The sequence below is a fragment of the Pungitius pungitius genome, chromosome 20 (genome assembly GCF_949316345.1).
Source record: "Pungitius pungitius chromosome 20, fPunPun2.1, whole genome shotgun sequence".
NCBI lineage: Eukaryota > Metazoa > Chordata > Actinopteri > Perciformes > Gasterosteidae > Pungitius > Pungitius pungitius.
Window position 1 is genome coordinate 6,850,753 of NC_084919.1, and position 15,801 is coordinate 6,866,553.

Genomic DNA, 15,801 nt, shown 5'->3' on the forward strand with positions numbered 1-15,801 from the left:
TCCCTCTCTCTCTCCCTCTCTCTCGTAAGCCCCTTCACAGTCATGAGGGCTTTCCAACGTTTCCTGTTTTCGCAGGGGTGAATTGTGGGAGATAATCTCCGGCTGTCTATTGGCTGACTGCACACAAAAAGCGGCCCTGGAAAGCGGGCTTTTGTTACTGCAGCGACTCAAATCCAGCGGCTGGCTTTTCTTTCTCCCCGCCGAGGCACACATATAGTATGCCACACCATCAGCGAAAAAAAAGAAAAGAGAAGGAATGATATATAGAAAAGGGAAAACTCTCCTAACTGACCGGTCACACAGCACATGACTGGCCCAAATACTAAAGTTTGTCACTAAAAGAGAAATAGGGAGATTAAGGTGCCGAGAGTGAGCGATCTATTTCTTCATTCATGTCGGTTCAAACAACATATAATTAATATACAATCCACACACTTCATCTCTTTAGAAATTGACTGAGACATTACATGTCATTTAGCTGACGCTTTTATCCAAAGCGACTTACAATAAGTGCATTTTGAGCAGTTTCAAAACATGTTATAGATGAGTACAATGTAAGTGCTACAATTTGTTATTGCTACAGTTTGTTGGTGTTTTAGTCATCCTTTATCAAAACGGTATCTGCAATCCTAATGAGGCGTCTTAAAGCTATGGATGATACGGGCTGTCGTTCACGGCACTAACAATGGTATTTTGACAAATGTGTCAAAACAATCTATAAAGACCAAAAGTCAAGTAAGGGACAATAGTCTTAAAGAAGCCTAATCAAGGGGGAACAACAGCCACAGTGTCCCCCAGTTATTAGGGCAACCCACTTCCCACATTCATTAGATTCTTGACAGTCAAGACCTGATTAGCCTTTAAGACTTTGGTCGGAGGACAGCCATTCGCTAAGAGGCCGCATCTAAGTAGATAGGCGCCTCATTCTCATACATGTCTGTTAACTTATAGCTTGAGTCTATTGTGCTCTACTGAAAACAAAAACAAACTAATGGGCCTCATAATCCCCTTAACTTACTTGACCTTGTTTGAGCATCTGATGAGGCCACCAAGAAGAGGCCCGTGAGTGATTAGTCCATTGAAACTGATGAAAGCAAGTGTTTTTATATCCGATATATAAATATATATATATTTTAAATGGCAATTATTGTCAGCCTCCTTTTTCAACCCGGCAAATCACGTGATGAGAGAAAGATCATGTGACCCAGAGTTTATGGTTGGCGTTGAAAGCGTCGAAGAGGGGGTAGCTGGGAAAAAGGGGGAACTTTTATCTTCCGATTTGAATAAGATGGCCTGGATATGTCAAAGTGTTTACCGCTCCATATGGTCCGAGAGGGGCGCGCGCACACACACACAAAACAACAACACAAACAAACTCGGTCGCCTACACCACAACGCCCATTGTGTGGTTGTTGTTTTTGTGCGGCTTACTTATTGCGCTCTGCTTTCAAAATGTCCTTCATTAAAATCTCAGTAGAGGCAACGTTCATCCTCGCTATGTTTCCTAAGCGGACTCTATTAAAGCAACGTCCCTACACCTGCTCAGATAACCACTCCTCCATCTCTAGGCTGCCCTCTCCACCCCTCGGTTACTCATCACGCTAAAACTCTCTGCAGCTCCCTTATGTAAACCCATTTCCTCTTCCTTTATCTTTTGCATGAAATCCTACTTTAGTGAGAGAAAGGGCCTTGTTCCAGACGGGCATACGCTGTTCGAGGAAACTGTATCTGGCCCATCGCAATAAATAAATTAAACATCTCCCGTTAAAGCAGGTGCATTGAGAAAAGTACAGAAAACAAAGGCTACGAGTATAACCCAACCTTACACTTGTGTAACGGTCTCAGTTCGATTAAGATGCAAGTTTACAAGTAGCTGAACAGAAGCAGAAATGTGTACCAAAAGGAAAAAGGAAGATAATGGTCTGAAGACAAAGAAAAGGTTTTGACATACCTTGACATCAGAGAAGAACATCTTGAGCATATTGGAGCTTGGGTAGCGGGTGTAGAAAAACATTAGCTTGGCCTTCTTCAGATGATTGGGGGAGAGACCTTCTTGGATCTGAAAATTGCTTCCATTAAGGACATTAGCAATTGTTTGGAAGGAAACAACAAACGGAAGCAAGTGTAACTAACGACGCTAGCACACATACAACGTCCACGTGCTAATAATGGGCTGTGAGAGCGGCAAGACGCCATCATTTGGGCGATGGCTAACCAAATTTCCTTTCAGGCATGAATACTGGGCTGCTACAGGGTGGGGGGTTGGGGGGGGGGGGCTGAAGACAGTGCACCAAAGAAAAACCATTTGCTTGTAATTAGCATCGTCCGTATCAGGTGTGAGAGCGTCACGGTAAATAAAACGCCGGCCAGCACTACAGCCGATGCTTTTACATAAGGAGGCTCATTTCACAGTCAAAGCGAGCGAACGCCTTTGCCTACACCCTGCGCTAACCTCCACCCCCACCCCCCCCAAAAAAAGGAAGAAGAAAAAAGGAGAGATTTGCATATCACAGACAAAGACAGCAGTTAACGCCAGTGACGGGCAAGAAAGCCTAATGGCTTGGCGACAACTCATGCCAAGCCTGAACATGACTGTTTGATATTGGCTTCATATCACTGACAAAAACGAGGTCCATAAGATGGTCCCCAACACCGGCCAAGGCGACGTGAAACACCCTCTCGCACTCACACAGGACACATTGAAATACATGTCAGAGGCCTCGTCTTCCTAATGGACGGCCTGGATGGAACAGCAGAGATGATGGAGAAAGGCTGGTGGGGGCACCTTGAGGGATAGTTTGGTTCCAACCTTCAATTACATCCCCCCCCCCCCCCACCCCCCTCTTCCTCCTCCCTCTGCTCCACCCCTGCCCCCCAGCCTTGCTGCGACTGCCAAACCCTTGGAGGAGCAATAGAAGGAGGAGGAGAAGGAGAAGAGGGGCTCTGAGGCTTTGGACAGCCAGTGATGGCAGGGGGGGGGGGAGGGCAGGGGGGGGGGGGGGGGGGACTGAAACACATCTGCGCCACCGAACGGCCCAAGCCATTTCCATGGTGAATTAACGGGCGTATAATGCATCTGACTGATAATATCAATCTGGAGGAAAAAGACATTGAAAAGGGACCGGTGATGGGGGCGGGCTGCATGTTTACAACCTCAGGCTGCCTCAACCAGGGTTTTTCATCAAGCAGAAGCAAGACAGGCCTTTAAATTACACCAAAGACGCAGCCCCAAGTTTTTACGAAGACTGTTTACACTCCAGTGGACAAAATACATCGCGTGACATTATTTATGATCTTCAGGGGTGGCTGCGATCGTTAAAACCAGTCAAGTGTCCAGATGTAGCTGTAACTATAAGAAGGCATCAGCTGCTAGATTGGATTGCCATTGGCCTCAGGGTTACACGACAAAGCCAGCAAATACTGAACCACACTGGGTTTGGCTCCTTAAAAAGCCTGTCTACTTTGTCTGATTCGGCGAGAGGGAGGGAGAGAGAGAGAGAGAGAGAGAGAGAGAGAGAGGGGGACTCAGTCGTATACGCAGCGAGGGTCTTGTGGGGGAAACCCTGGCAGACTGGTGTTACTCTGTCGGGCCTGGCCAAAAGAGCAGCACTTCACTCTCCACACCACACCATCTGCTCCAAGTGGAGGGATACAATGGATCCTCAGACAGACAGAGCGAGAGGGAACGAGAGAGAGAGAGAGAGAGAGAGAGAGAGCGAGAGACCCTTCTCAGTAAAGCAAGGTGGGATTTGTTTACTGTGGACGCTGTGCACTTAGATTCATTTGTTTTTGCTTTTCCAATTAAGATAAGCATCGCTTTCCCCTTATCACTGAAATTAAAAATGATTTTAAAACAAAGACGTCAAGGTTTTAACTCTCCGGCCATAAACACAATATCACCTCCCTTCAGACGACAATTAAGAAGCTTCACATTTCCTGATGAGGGTTTTTCATTTCTAATTCACTCACAGCTTGCAAATGTAATTGTGATTGGACTTAGGGGTGGCTTACAAGGCCATTATTTTGTCATGATGGTGCACTCATACCAGGTGGCCCACTGTTTGCCTGCCACATCTGACAAGACATCATCATTCTCACAACACATCCCCAAAACCCAAAGTCATGAGAGGAAAATAGCTGCTCCACTTCCTAATTCCAGGTGTAAGGACAAGAGTATTTGGAGTCGGACTGAGGACAAATGAGGAAATTGATAGCAGCCATCTGCTCCACATCGCTGCAGAGAGCCGGTGAACTTGAACACACCTCGCAAAATGTCTGACAAGCTGTCTGTGGCTCCCGAGGCTCCGAAAAAAGAGAAAGCTATGGAATTATAAAAAAAACTCTACATTAGTGGTACACGCTATCAATCGAGAGAGCAGAAATGGAGAAAAAAAATATCATTAATCTTAAGCTAATTATAATAAAATGTGCATAAAGCTCTGTTGTGAAAAACTTTGTTCCTAAAGCTACGTTAAAATAAAAGAATAAAAGAGAAAAAAGTGGAAATTTTGTCAAGCCTATTCTTTTTGATTAGGGGAGTCTGACTCTTTAAAACCCCTGAATTTATAAATGCTACAATGAAAGCCACAGCATCTGGCATGTGTGGTTATTGTTTGATTGTTTTCCACGTTCTCTCGGTCTCTCTCTGTATGTCTCTCTCTTCCCTTTTCTCTTTTCATCCTTCCATCGGGAGCCCGTAGAAGCAAAGGATTATGGATCTCTGGAAAGCGTTCACCCTTGGGTCAGAAGACAAGACAAGGCGAGGTAATGAAAGATAAACAGCTCGCTGCAAACACCTGTTAACGTCTGCTTCAAAGAAAAGACAGGGAGGCGGAGGGGGGGTTTGCAGGGAGGGAAAACAAAAAAAGAAGTATTTGGCTGCCAAGCAACAGCCGAAGGGCCCCCCGGGCTGTTGACAGATCTTTATGAAATGAAAAAAAGGGAAAAGAAACGACAATGATTGTGGGCTTTTTACAACAGCGATGGATGATAAGAGGAACACAAGAGAAAACACAAGCAATCATAAATATACATCTTTCCAGAGTCCTCAGGCAAACCTTTTGTGACACGCACACACACAAAAAGACACGCACAGACAAACACACTCGGAGGAAGGGCAGGTACTCAGGGATTCCCAATAGCAAAAACAAGGCATTTAAAGTGTTAAATATGCATATTCACTTAACGAATAATGCCCCAACAGGTAAAATCTTATGGACTCATTTCTTGAGCATGTGATGAATGTTAATGACTAGAAGACACGCTAACGAACTAAGGACGTATAGGAGAGAAGGGACTGAATGTATCTGTTTAAGCTATTTGTCCTGATTCCTTGGGGGATCCAACTTGAGCCTCCCATAGGGGAAAGCTTCTTTATCCATGGGGCATGATTGGGGCACACCGGGGTTAAACTATAAGGGAAGGCTATACAACACCATTGTGTGCCAAGTTTCAGGACGCTATCGCCCTCCTTGTTCTTTCAGGCCATTTTTATAAAAAGGAATTGGAGCAGTAAATGTCTTGGGGACCTAATCTTCGTGAGTAAGTGATATGTGACAAGAGAGCTTTTAAAGCACTTAGGACTGGCGATGGAAGAAAAGGCTGTATGGTGCTGTGAGAAGGAAGAGGTAAGAGTATAAAAATAAATACAACAATGCGGTACAATGGAGAGGACAACAGCAGTGGGAGGAAAAGTGATTCATCAATGTTTTTTTCAGTTTCTTAGGCTACTTTCAAACAGGCTGAAAAAGATTTGATTTTTTAACTCTTTGTTGTTCAGATGCAACGTTTCAAACCTGTCTCTACAGGGAATCACCACCTGAAACCTCTTTATCTGGTTTACACACACACACACACACACAAGCTCTTTGAAACACCAGGGTCACTGTCAAACGCATTCACATATTATTGTCTTTAAACCCAAGTCAAAATACACTATTTGTTTTAAAGGATACATTGCTGCCTGAGTAGGGTGAGATGTCCGCCATGTCCTGGAGGTCGCTGCACTCCGACTTGATGAGGGACAGGGACAGCTCGGCCGTGCTGCCATGGTGCGCCGGTGAACAAGAGCGATGGTGGTGGCCCAGATGGTGAGCTGATGCCATCTTGGTCCTCAGGCTGGTGGTCTCCCGGGACAGGTCCATGGAGTCGGGAGAAGAACGGTCCTTCCCCGGGTAGCCACCCGTGGGTCCACCGAGGTGACTCTGGAAAGGGTAGCCCATGAGAGGCAGCGGGAAAGGGTGTCTAAAAGATGGCGGGCTGAAGCCCATGGAGGCAGAAAGTGAGGAGGGATGAAGGATAGGGTGGTGGTGCCCACCGTGGGCACCCACAGCCGAGGACTGGTGGTGGTGGTGGTGCTCGCTGGCTGTCTTCCTCACAACTAAGGGGATCGCCTCAGTTTGGTCATTGGTGGGACCCGGCATCCCCGGCATGCTGGCAAATGAGTCCAGTGGATTGGGAATGATGACATCGCCGAAGCACTGCAGCCTCTGGTTGGTGGTGTGGAAGTTGGGGTTCTCTCCATTGACAGTGGTGGGAAATCTTTCAGGCGGTATGGAAAGTGAGGGGAAGGCTTGCTGGGGTGTGGGGCGCGGAGGCTTGGCGAACACCTTAACCACGGTGTCCACCACCTGGGTCATGGCTGAATTGAGTTCCTGCTTGAGTGTTTCTGCCAGCTGTTTACCCTCAGCGTGCATGGAGGAGGCCGGACCTCCCTGTCCTTTGCTCCGGCTGGGCCCTTCTCTCCTTGGCTTCTCTCTGTCTGTGAGCAAGGCCTGCTCCTGAAGTAAGGCCCGCGCCCGGTCCAGGAAATGGCCCGGGTCCAGGTCAGACATCTCATTGTCAGAGCGCAGGTCATCTCCGCCCCGGTCATCGGCGCCGGGGTCGGACCTACCCGGGCTGTCTTCGGACATGTTTCCTATGTCATTGTTGAGCTCGTTGTGGAGGTCGTTGTGTTCCGAGTCGTCGGTTGAGTCGTAGATCTGAAAGAACTTCTCCTGCAGCTGACGCAGCTGTTTCTGCATGTCCTCCAGCTGCAGCTTCAGTTGCCGTCGCTCCTCCTGCTTCTGCTCCTTTCTCTGGCACACCAGCTGGGTGAAACTCTGTTGTTGCTGCTGAGGCAGACGCTGCTTACGCTTGTTCTCTCGGCTGCTACTGCTGCAAACTTCGCCTCCCCGTGGGCTGCTGGGGGCCTGCTGTTGAGACTGAGGGGGGGGGCAGTCCAGATCGATCTCCTGCTCTCCATCCAACTCATGGTCACGCTCATGACGGGAAGCAGCGGGTACCACCACACTGGGTGAGTGGCTCATGCCACGTATAATGTTCTCTACACGGGCTCGCTTGGCACGCAGATGTTCATCGTTTAGACGTTCGATGTCGAAGGCGGCCAGGCCAGAACGACCAAAGGGTGACAAGCACTCTTGAGGGGTGCTATCATGGGAGGAGTTACTGCAGGCATCCTCCTGGGGAGCGTCTGAACTTGCATTGGAGAGCCCTGATCCAGGGAAGCCGATGTCCCCTCTATCACCCCTGTCCCCTCTTTCTCCCCTCTCAGGTCCTCCTCCATTTTTAGCCATGTTATTCTTGAGAAGCTGGGAGATAATGGTGGTGCCGGGGAAGGGCATCATGGTGTCCTCGTACGAGTTGGCCCTCTTCAGTAGCTTTCGCAGCACATTGGACTTGGATTCTGTGTCGCTGGCTGACACAATGCCAGGTCCACCATGTGGCTGCACTAGAGAGCACTCCATGTTGTCAGTCTCTGATCCGTGGTGAGAGTGGGAGCTCAGAGAGTTCATGGCACTGAAAATGGCTGCTTTGGCGCGGGCAATGTTATCTGTGGTTGTTGCTGTTGTGGCTGCTGCTGTGGAGGAGGCTGTGCTGCCCACGGTCCTCTTAACACCAATGTCCACACGTCTTCGCTTGGTCTGTCTGTTCAGGAGGGAGTCGCTGTCATGGTCCGGCATCACGGGCTGCTGCTATTGGGCCATATCCCGCAAACCTCTGGGATTGAATCCTCTGAGTACCTGTGGGCAAGAATTTACAGAACCATGACTCACCAAAAAGGAAAAATACATTTTCAGAATCTAAATCAATCAGTCACCCAGACAGGACACGTCCATGTCAATCTAATTAATAACTATAGAAGCTTGAAAGTATTTGACGGACTGAAACAATTAAAATCTATGTCAAAGGACATTTCGAAGTGGACTGGTGCTTCCATGGTTACATTTAGGCAGCAAAGACCAGTGACAGAGGGGTAAGAGGAACAAGCAAGATGGGGTCAGAATTAGGCCTCGGCTCCACATTCCAGGGCAAAGTCCTACATTTTATCCTGTCCCCTGTTACACGCCGTGCGGCACTGAACCAGTTCCCACGCAACACAAAGCTGCATAAAATTATGATAATTACTTAAGTACTTGTCCTCATTTCCATTTTTTGTGCGGTGTGAGCAAACATAGGAGCTATTAATTCTCAAAATAAGATAAAAAAAGAAAGTGTTTAGGGGCATTTAAAGAAAAAGAAAGAAAGAGTTGACAAGGAAAGGCAATGCACCTTCTCCAAATCTTGTTACGTAAGTGAACAATCACTCGGACAATTCAACAAATTATTGTCATTTTAAAACATGTTTACACGTTTTGTCATTTTAAATGTCCTCTGTTCACACTAATCAATACGGCCATCATATCTTCAGCAATGGGGGGGGTGACATAAAAAAAAACTAAATAGGCCTATTGATTTTTGAGCCAGCGTGAGCTCACTTCTGTGTTTTTTGTTTGTCTTTTCATCTGGCAAGGCCAGTTAATTCTGCTCAAATGAATAGGTCACAAGGGTCAACTCTGGCAAGGAGCAAGTTAAAGCGCTCTTACAAAAATCCTAATGCCCCTCTGAAAGCAAAACGTTTAGTCAGTACAGGCCTGCATCAATACTGCTATGAAAGCAGCGATGGCATTGTTTTTGTCAGAGCAATGTCAGATGCATTCAATCTCCAATTTAATCATGATTTCAGAAATGAGTTCTATGACTTTGTTTGAAAAAAAATTATATTCCTGAGGTTTGTAAATGTATGAACTTGAAAAATGTTTTCTTAACAGCATAGGTGGCAAAGGTGGTGCAAGAATGTACATTTTTTAATAAAAGCTTTTTCCAGGAGAATATCAGCCCTAACTTATTTGTAAATAAAATAACCAAAAATAACAAATTTACAGATTGCAAATACTGAAACATTATTCAAATGTAAGCAAAGTTAAAGATATATCTGCTACATAGCTATAAACGTCGAGATTATTTTTTACCCAGAAATTTAAAAAACGGATTCAAATACATTTAATTTTGCTTTGGCGTTCTAAAGCAAAAGCTTTTAGTTAATTACATCACATTTAATTGTGTACAACATGGGAAACTGAACTCCTGTGAGTCTTTAAAAGATTCTTAGTTATTGTGTGCTTGTATAAGTACAAAAAATGAATCAGATTTACGTAATTACTGCAGGGGAAAAATAATTTGAATGTAAAGAAAAAACATTCACTCTTCACACACACACAAACAACCTTGCTGCTGGCTTTTTATAACACTTTGTAAACTGACAAAAGTAAAAATCATACTTTACCCCATAAACAGGCTTAGTTAAACGGTATCCCTCCTTATATCTACACTATCGAAGAGAAACCGCTATTTTAAATTACAACCATTTTGATAAATGGCTTTGGCTCAAAGACCTGACAGCGACATCAGCAGTTCAGACAAGAGGTGATAACCCCCCTCCCCCGACAAAAAATATATCTTGACTTGATCGCCTCAGGACCTTAACAATGAGCTTGAAATAGTCACCAGCACCTGTCTTTGCAGACGGCGCACCTGTCTCCCATTGCCCATGCGCACTCCGCCTCTCTCTTCCTCTCCTTCGAACCCTTTCAACAATTTGACGCCATGAACTACACACATAAACAACGAGCTGCGGCCGTCCATTTGAACTCTTAAACGTCGTCGCCTTATCCCCTCAAAGCGGCTCTCCGCGTGAAACCGTTGTCATTTAAAAACCCCTCAAACGTTTCGGTTGAAAATGAATAAACAGCAGAGAACAGCGACCGAGCTGCGGGTTTGAAACTTGACTCGAATTGGAATTGATGCACCAGTTGTTGTAACTTGTGTCAGTTAACAAAGGCGATTACTTCACGGGGCGACAAAAGAGAAAACAGGTCTGGATTGTTTCTTCGCATTTGTGACGGTCAGTGGAGCGAAACCCACCGAAAGGACCGGGTAGCGAACCCTTACAACAAAACACCGGCAGCGTCACATCACAACGACGCAAAAAAAAGTGCCAACGCAGAAGACAGAAAACGGGAGGACTGCAGAGGAGCTTCAGTAAATAATAACAGGCACGAAATGAGGTCCTAGAATAAAATATCACCCAGCGGACAGAGACAACGCGGGGACACTGCAAATCCACGCGTTCAACCGGGGACCAAATGCAGACAAATCTCAGTTCCCACGTGAAAAATCGAGTTTCGAAACTCGCTCCCAAACTTACTTCGAAAAGTTGCAAATCAACTGGATGGTCCGCTTTGGCGCGGACGGGTGGGCTACTGTCCGCAAGTCATCCCCGCAATAAACACGCAGTGCTCGCGCAACTCTTAGCACACAAGCAAGACGAGGGGAACGAGACAGGCCAAATGATGTCCCACGCGGAATATCATGTGAAATTAGGTGTTGACCGCAGAACCAGAACCAGAGAGGGAGGAAAAGGTTACTTACCCTTTTGGATGAAGACGGCACAACCTGAACTCCAACGGCACCCACTAAATATATATATATATATATTTTTTTTAATGCGCACAGCACGGCGGATTGTTGGATGCTGGGATATTGCAATTTCTCTCACTGAAGTAGAGCCGCAATAAAGTCAGCGGCGCGAGCGAAAGGACCGAAACCGGAAAAAAATACACAAGATGAAAAAGAAGCTCTGGCGCGGCGGTCTCTCCCTCTATCCTCTGCTGTGACTAAAGTGAGTGAGAGACATAGAGAGAGTACAAGAGAGAGAGAGAGAGGGAGAGAGAGGGAGAGAGAGGGCGAGACTGCGTGTGTGTGGGTCTCCGAGGCGCACTGGATGCAGTGGACTGGATGCTGGAGCGCTCCTCCGCCACTAAGATTCACTTTAAGACGCGGCTGAAGGAAACAGGAAGACGTGCGCGTCATGGGCGGCGTGATGTAACTGCCGCTGCCTACCAATAAGAAGCGTCCGTCCGGCCCGGAGGAACAACGCGCTGAACTTGACCACTGAAATGGGACTTGCAACTAAAGCAAGAGAGAGAGAGAGAGAGAGAGAGAGAGAGAGAGAGAGAGGGTAAAAAAAAAATAGGAAATACCACTTTTACTAATCCATTTCTTCACAAATCAGCGACTCTGCGAGAAAGAATTGTTGCGCACTTTGACATTAGACCTGCAGCAAAAGACGCAATAAAACACACATATTTATTCCATTTTTCAAGTCTCGAATGGCAGAGTTTCTTACTAATGGTGAAGTGTCGGGTTGATTCTAAGAGATTTCGAATAACGTGTGAACACTTTGGGGTAAAAGAATAGCAACCATTTCTCGATAATAACTGCTAAGGAAATGCTCAAAGGTATTTGACATCAGTGAGATTATCCGCTTTGTAGATTGATTTACTTTACCGTCGGATAAGAAAGGGCTTGTTAAAAGATGAATGCAGCATACAGTGCAAATTTGAGGAGAGCAGCCGTTTTAAAGAAAATACATTCATATGTCGTCCAGCCTTCCTCTTAGCAGTACAATGCTCAATTTTACAATCTATATGACTTTTAATCGCGTGTGTTAATCATGTTGTCTTTGTGAGAGTTTTTTTAAAAACGCATTAACATTCCTTCAAGCTCGGTCACGTTTAATGATTACCAACTTGTAATATGTTTGAATTTCAGGCATCACTATGTACATTTTTTTTCTGGAACTTTTACCTTTAGACTGGTCAAATGGATAACAGCAGTCAGTCACTCGGGAATAGGAGGATCGAAGTGGCGTGTGTGGATATTTTACGCGCTGCATGCACGAGTTGCAGCAAAGTGTATGAATGTATGAACGAGCGCAGCGGCACAGACGCTCGCAGCTTTGCTTTGGAATTCAGATTATCCAGCCAAGCCAATATCCGAAGAGAGAGCTAAACGTCTCTTTGTGAAGCGCTCATTTAAGAGCCGAATATCATCACGGAACGTATGTCACTCGGATCCACAACCCGTCACCGAAGCAACCCCGCGCGTAAAGACCGCACGGCCATCAAAGCACAACACCAAGTTAAACGGATCGTAAAAGGAAAAAAACAAAAATACCTTTATCTTTTAATTTGAGTGAACTATTAGATTTTTTTTTCTATCTTTGAAACTTCGCCACCTGTAAGGCTGAACCTTACGGACACAGGCTTCTGATCTTTGGCAAAGAAAAAACTGCTCGACGCTTCTCATTTATGAAATGATGACAGCTACTCGTCCTCGTTCTCACGCATTCCTACTAATTTGGTATTTATTTTTACTTTGCGGTTTTGCGTTCTGCATGTATATTTAGGCAAAAGTGTATCAACACAAATTGTTAGCTAATATTGAGAAATGTGCCAAATGAAATCGTATCTACGTAGGATAATAAATATTTCCATCGACTCTCAACATGTCTCGATAATACAGTTCACATCCAGCCGCTTCAGCCCGCGTTTCACCAATTAGAGAAGAAAGTGCGAGCCTCGTATTAACCCGCGTAAGCTACCTATCCTTTTATTTTACAACAAACGCATACAAATAATTACAATACATGAATATTTATGTATTCATTTATTTGTCATTATCATCGTTATAAATGGTGAATGCGTTTTTTTAATTTGTGGAAGAAGAAAAAAAGTTTTTCGTGCACTATTTGCTGGATAATGGAGTTTTTTTCCAGCTTTTAACTCAGGACTCATTTGTTGCACGCAGAATTTTTTTCCTTTTATCCTCCGCACAAACAGGATCCTAAAGACCGTAACTAGAAATCTTATTTTCCATGTGCGCCTCAGTCAGGTGCCAAAAGGGAAGAGGCGAGTCTCTTTTCCATGTCGCAAGCAAGAGCTTTTTAGGACAAACGAAATACAACGAAGTCAGCAAAGTTGAGTGTCTGGAGTGTCTTTTCCAAAGCAGGTGTCCCGGCCCCCCTGCTCCCTCACCGGCCTGTGGCTGATTTGGCCTCGGCTCCCCCGGGTGCCCGTCGGTGCGCACGGGCTGGAAAAACAGGCCGGACCATTAAAGAAGCGCGTGTTTGCAAAAGGAAGACTCGGGTGAGGTGTAGAGGAAACGTGTCGGTTAACACTGGCGGTTCTTATCGCGGCCCTTTCCAGGTGGATCAACGCGTGTATTTATTTTAAACTCCCCCCCCCCTCTCTTATGGGTCGAGTGCGACACACCTCGATGCCCAAGACTGATAATGCGCTCTGGCATCGCGCGCCTGATGGCTGAATTTATTGACATATTTATTAGAGTTGGGCCCTAATGCAGTAGGAGCGGGCGTGTTTAAAAACAATATTCCTCCCGGGGGTGTCGTAAAGGTACTTTAAAATAGAATCACGATCTGACCACAATTAAATGGTAACAAGTGCGCGCAAGTGGTGATGAAGTATTGACAGTGGCTATTATTGGTCACCTGACGATGATTAGTATTCTTAATGTTATTACTAGAGGGTTAATTATTTTTGTCTTAAGGTTGAAGCGGATTGCGTGACTAAAAATCAACAAACGAGTTACTTTATGCATGAACAATTATTGAGAGACTGAATATCATTCGGGGGGAAAACACAATATCTTGAGCAGCGGCGTTTATGCAATTAAATTTATCATATAATACATGATGTGCCCTGACCACCGCTCTATTTCTTTTCAGAGCCTTTTTGAGAAATAAGAGAGACAGAGACAGAGAGAGAGAGAGAGAGAGAGAGAGAGAGAGAGAGAGAGAGAGAGAGAGAGAGAGAGAGAGAGAGAGAGAGAGCTATTTCCGAAAACAGAAGCAGAGAGATGGTAGCGCTAAAAGCTGTTTTGTTCCGGAGAGGTCTCCGGGTCCCTGAATAAAAAGGTTTAGGAGACAGGACAGAGGAGAGGAATGGAGAATTTGTCCTAGTGTAATAACTGAGTGGGCGTCTGACTCTTACAGCCTCTAGAGTCCTTGTCGGGCCTCCTGTCCAGCGCTTATTCAGCTTTCACCGTCAAAGATGCAGGGAAATATGTAAACAGACTTCTCTGTCAAGGCAAAAGCCCAATTTCAGACACGGAGATGACGTGAGAGCAGAGACGTCTGTAGTGAAACAGCAGATATTTGCATAGATGTTACTGTTAGTGATATTCTTTGCAAGGGTTTTGGTGGCCGACGCATTGTGGCCCCCGGTGACCCATATCCCTATTTCTAGGCGTCAAGTAGCCTAGTGGTGATTATGGAGGCGTGTGTTTGTGTGCGTGTGTGTGTGAGTGTGTGTGTGTGTGTGTGAGAGAGAGAGAGGGGAAAAAAACAGAGAGAGGGAGGTGGTACTCTCTCTCTCTCTCTCTATAAAGACCATCATGTGACAATACAAAATGACCGCACATAGTACCACACATAAAAGCAGTGTTGTGTGGCCTACACAAACATTTGTCTATGAGAATGTACATGGGCAACACGCTCTCTGTCGACCACCCCTCGCGTGTCACTCACGGCACAGGCGGAGTGATACATTTATTGCAACACGTTTCTAGACCCTCCTCTCAACAGTTTGTTTAAACATTAAATAAGGCTCGATGTTTGGCCTGCGTGTAAATAATAGGCAATTATAAGAATGCTGCTCGGAGAGGCCGATGGGAATATGTCTGCATTTCAACTCATTAAAAGCAACAACAAAAAACGCTCCAAACACCGTCATTAGTCCGTAATGTGACGTTTCTTCTGTGTTGATTCGACGTGTCTTACCAACAACCTTCAAAGTGCAAACATTTGAGAAATATGGGGAGGATTGGGCTAAAGTATAGCCAGGAATGAAGGGCGTGCACGTGGGCACGCGCGCGCACGGTGCGCCTTGGAGGTGCTTGGGCAGACGGACATGTTGGGAAATCGCCCGGAACTGTATTAAGCTTGACGTCCTTAAAACAAACAATGGCACCGTGAAATAAGGGCTTATGCGCCTCAAAGTCAAAGAGCCCCCTCAGCAACTATCCCTGTTTATCTCTGTGCCTCTGTCTGACACACGCACACGCACACGCGCACACTCACCATTTCTTGGGGGTTACACAGTCAGGCTCGCAGCTCCATTGGAGGGGACCAGCTCTGCTCCTATGAACTCTCACCTGTCAACATGGAGCAGAGGACTTTACTTGGTAAACACGAAAGGACTTTAGCTGTTTACTTCTGGCGGCGACTTCGCCTTTTTTTCTTCTTTTTTTTTAATTTTTAATTCAGTGCAAGGCCCCGGTCAACAGCTGATTCTGCACTACCAGCGCGAGGTCAAGTCCACGCCGAACTGCGTTCGATAATCCGAACATGTTTAACGCGGAGGTTATTTGGCATTTGGTTAAATGTGGCTTGAGTACCTTTTTTCCTGACCACGTGCTCTCCGTCGGCCCGGTCCGTCCAAGGAAGCTCGGCTGTTCGGTTCGACACGTGGCTCAACTTTTTTTAAATAATTTTTTTTTTTTTACCTCCACTGCTCGTCACATCACGCAGGCTGCAGGTCTGCGCCTGCACGCTTTAAAAAATAAAATAATAATAAAAAGAACATAAAGCAAGGGCCGGCCGTGGCAGATAAGCGGCGGTCT

At 45.8% G+C, this 15,801-nt stretch overlaps 1 protein-coding gene across 3 annotated transcripts in view; it reads right to left on the minus strand.

Moving 5' to 3' along the window:
- LOC119194688 (prospero homeobox protein 1-like) overlaps positions 1-15,323 on the minus strand; it is a 30,866-nt gene extending 15,543 nt beyond the window's left edge. Inside the window, exons 1-3 of one of the 3 annotated variants that reach the window (XM_037448976.2) lie at positions 15,260-15,323; positions 5,955-8,021; positions 1,952-2,059 (exon numbers count right to left, since the gene is read on the minus strand). In XM_037448976.2, the coding sequence (XP_037304873.2) occupies positions 1,952-2,059; positions 5,955-7,961 (2,115 nt within the window). In that variant the 5' untranslated portion in view covers positions 7,962-8,021; positions 15,260-15,323. Of the gene's footprint in view, positions 1-1,951; positions 2,060-5,954; positions 8,022-9,604; positions 9,796-10,749; positions 11,481-15,259 lie in introns of those variants that run through there. The other 2 variants (XM_037448973.2, XM_037448974.2) reach the window with 2 other exon arrangements.
- Positions 15,324-15,801: the final 478 nt, after the last annotated feature.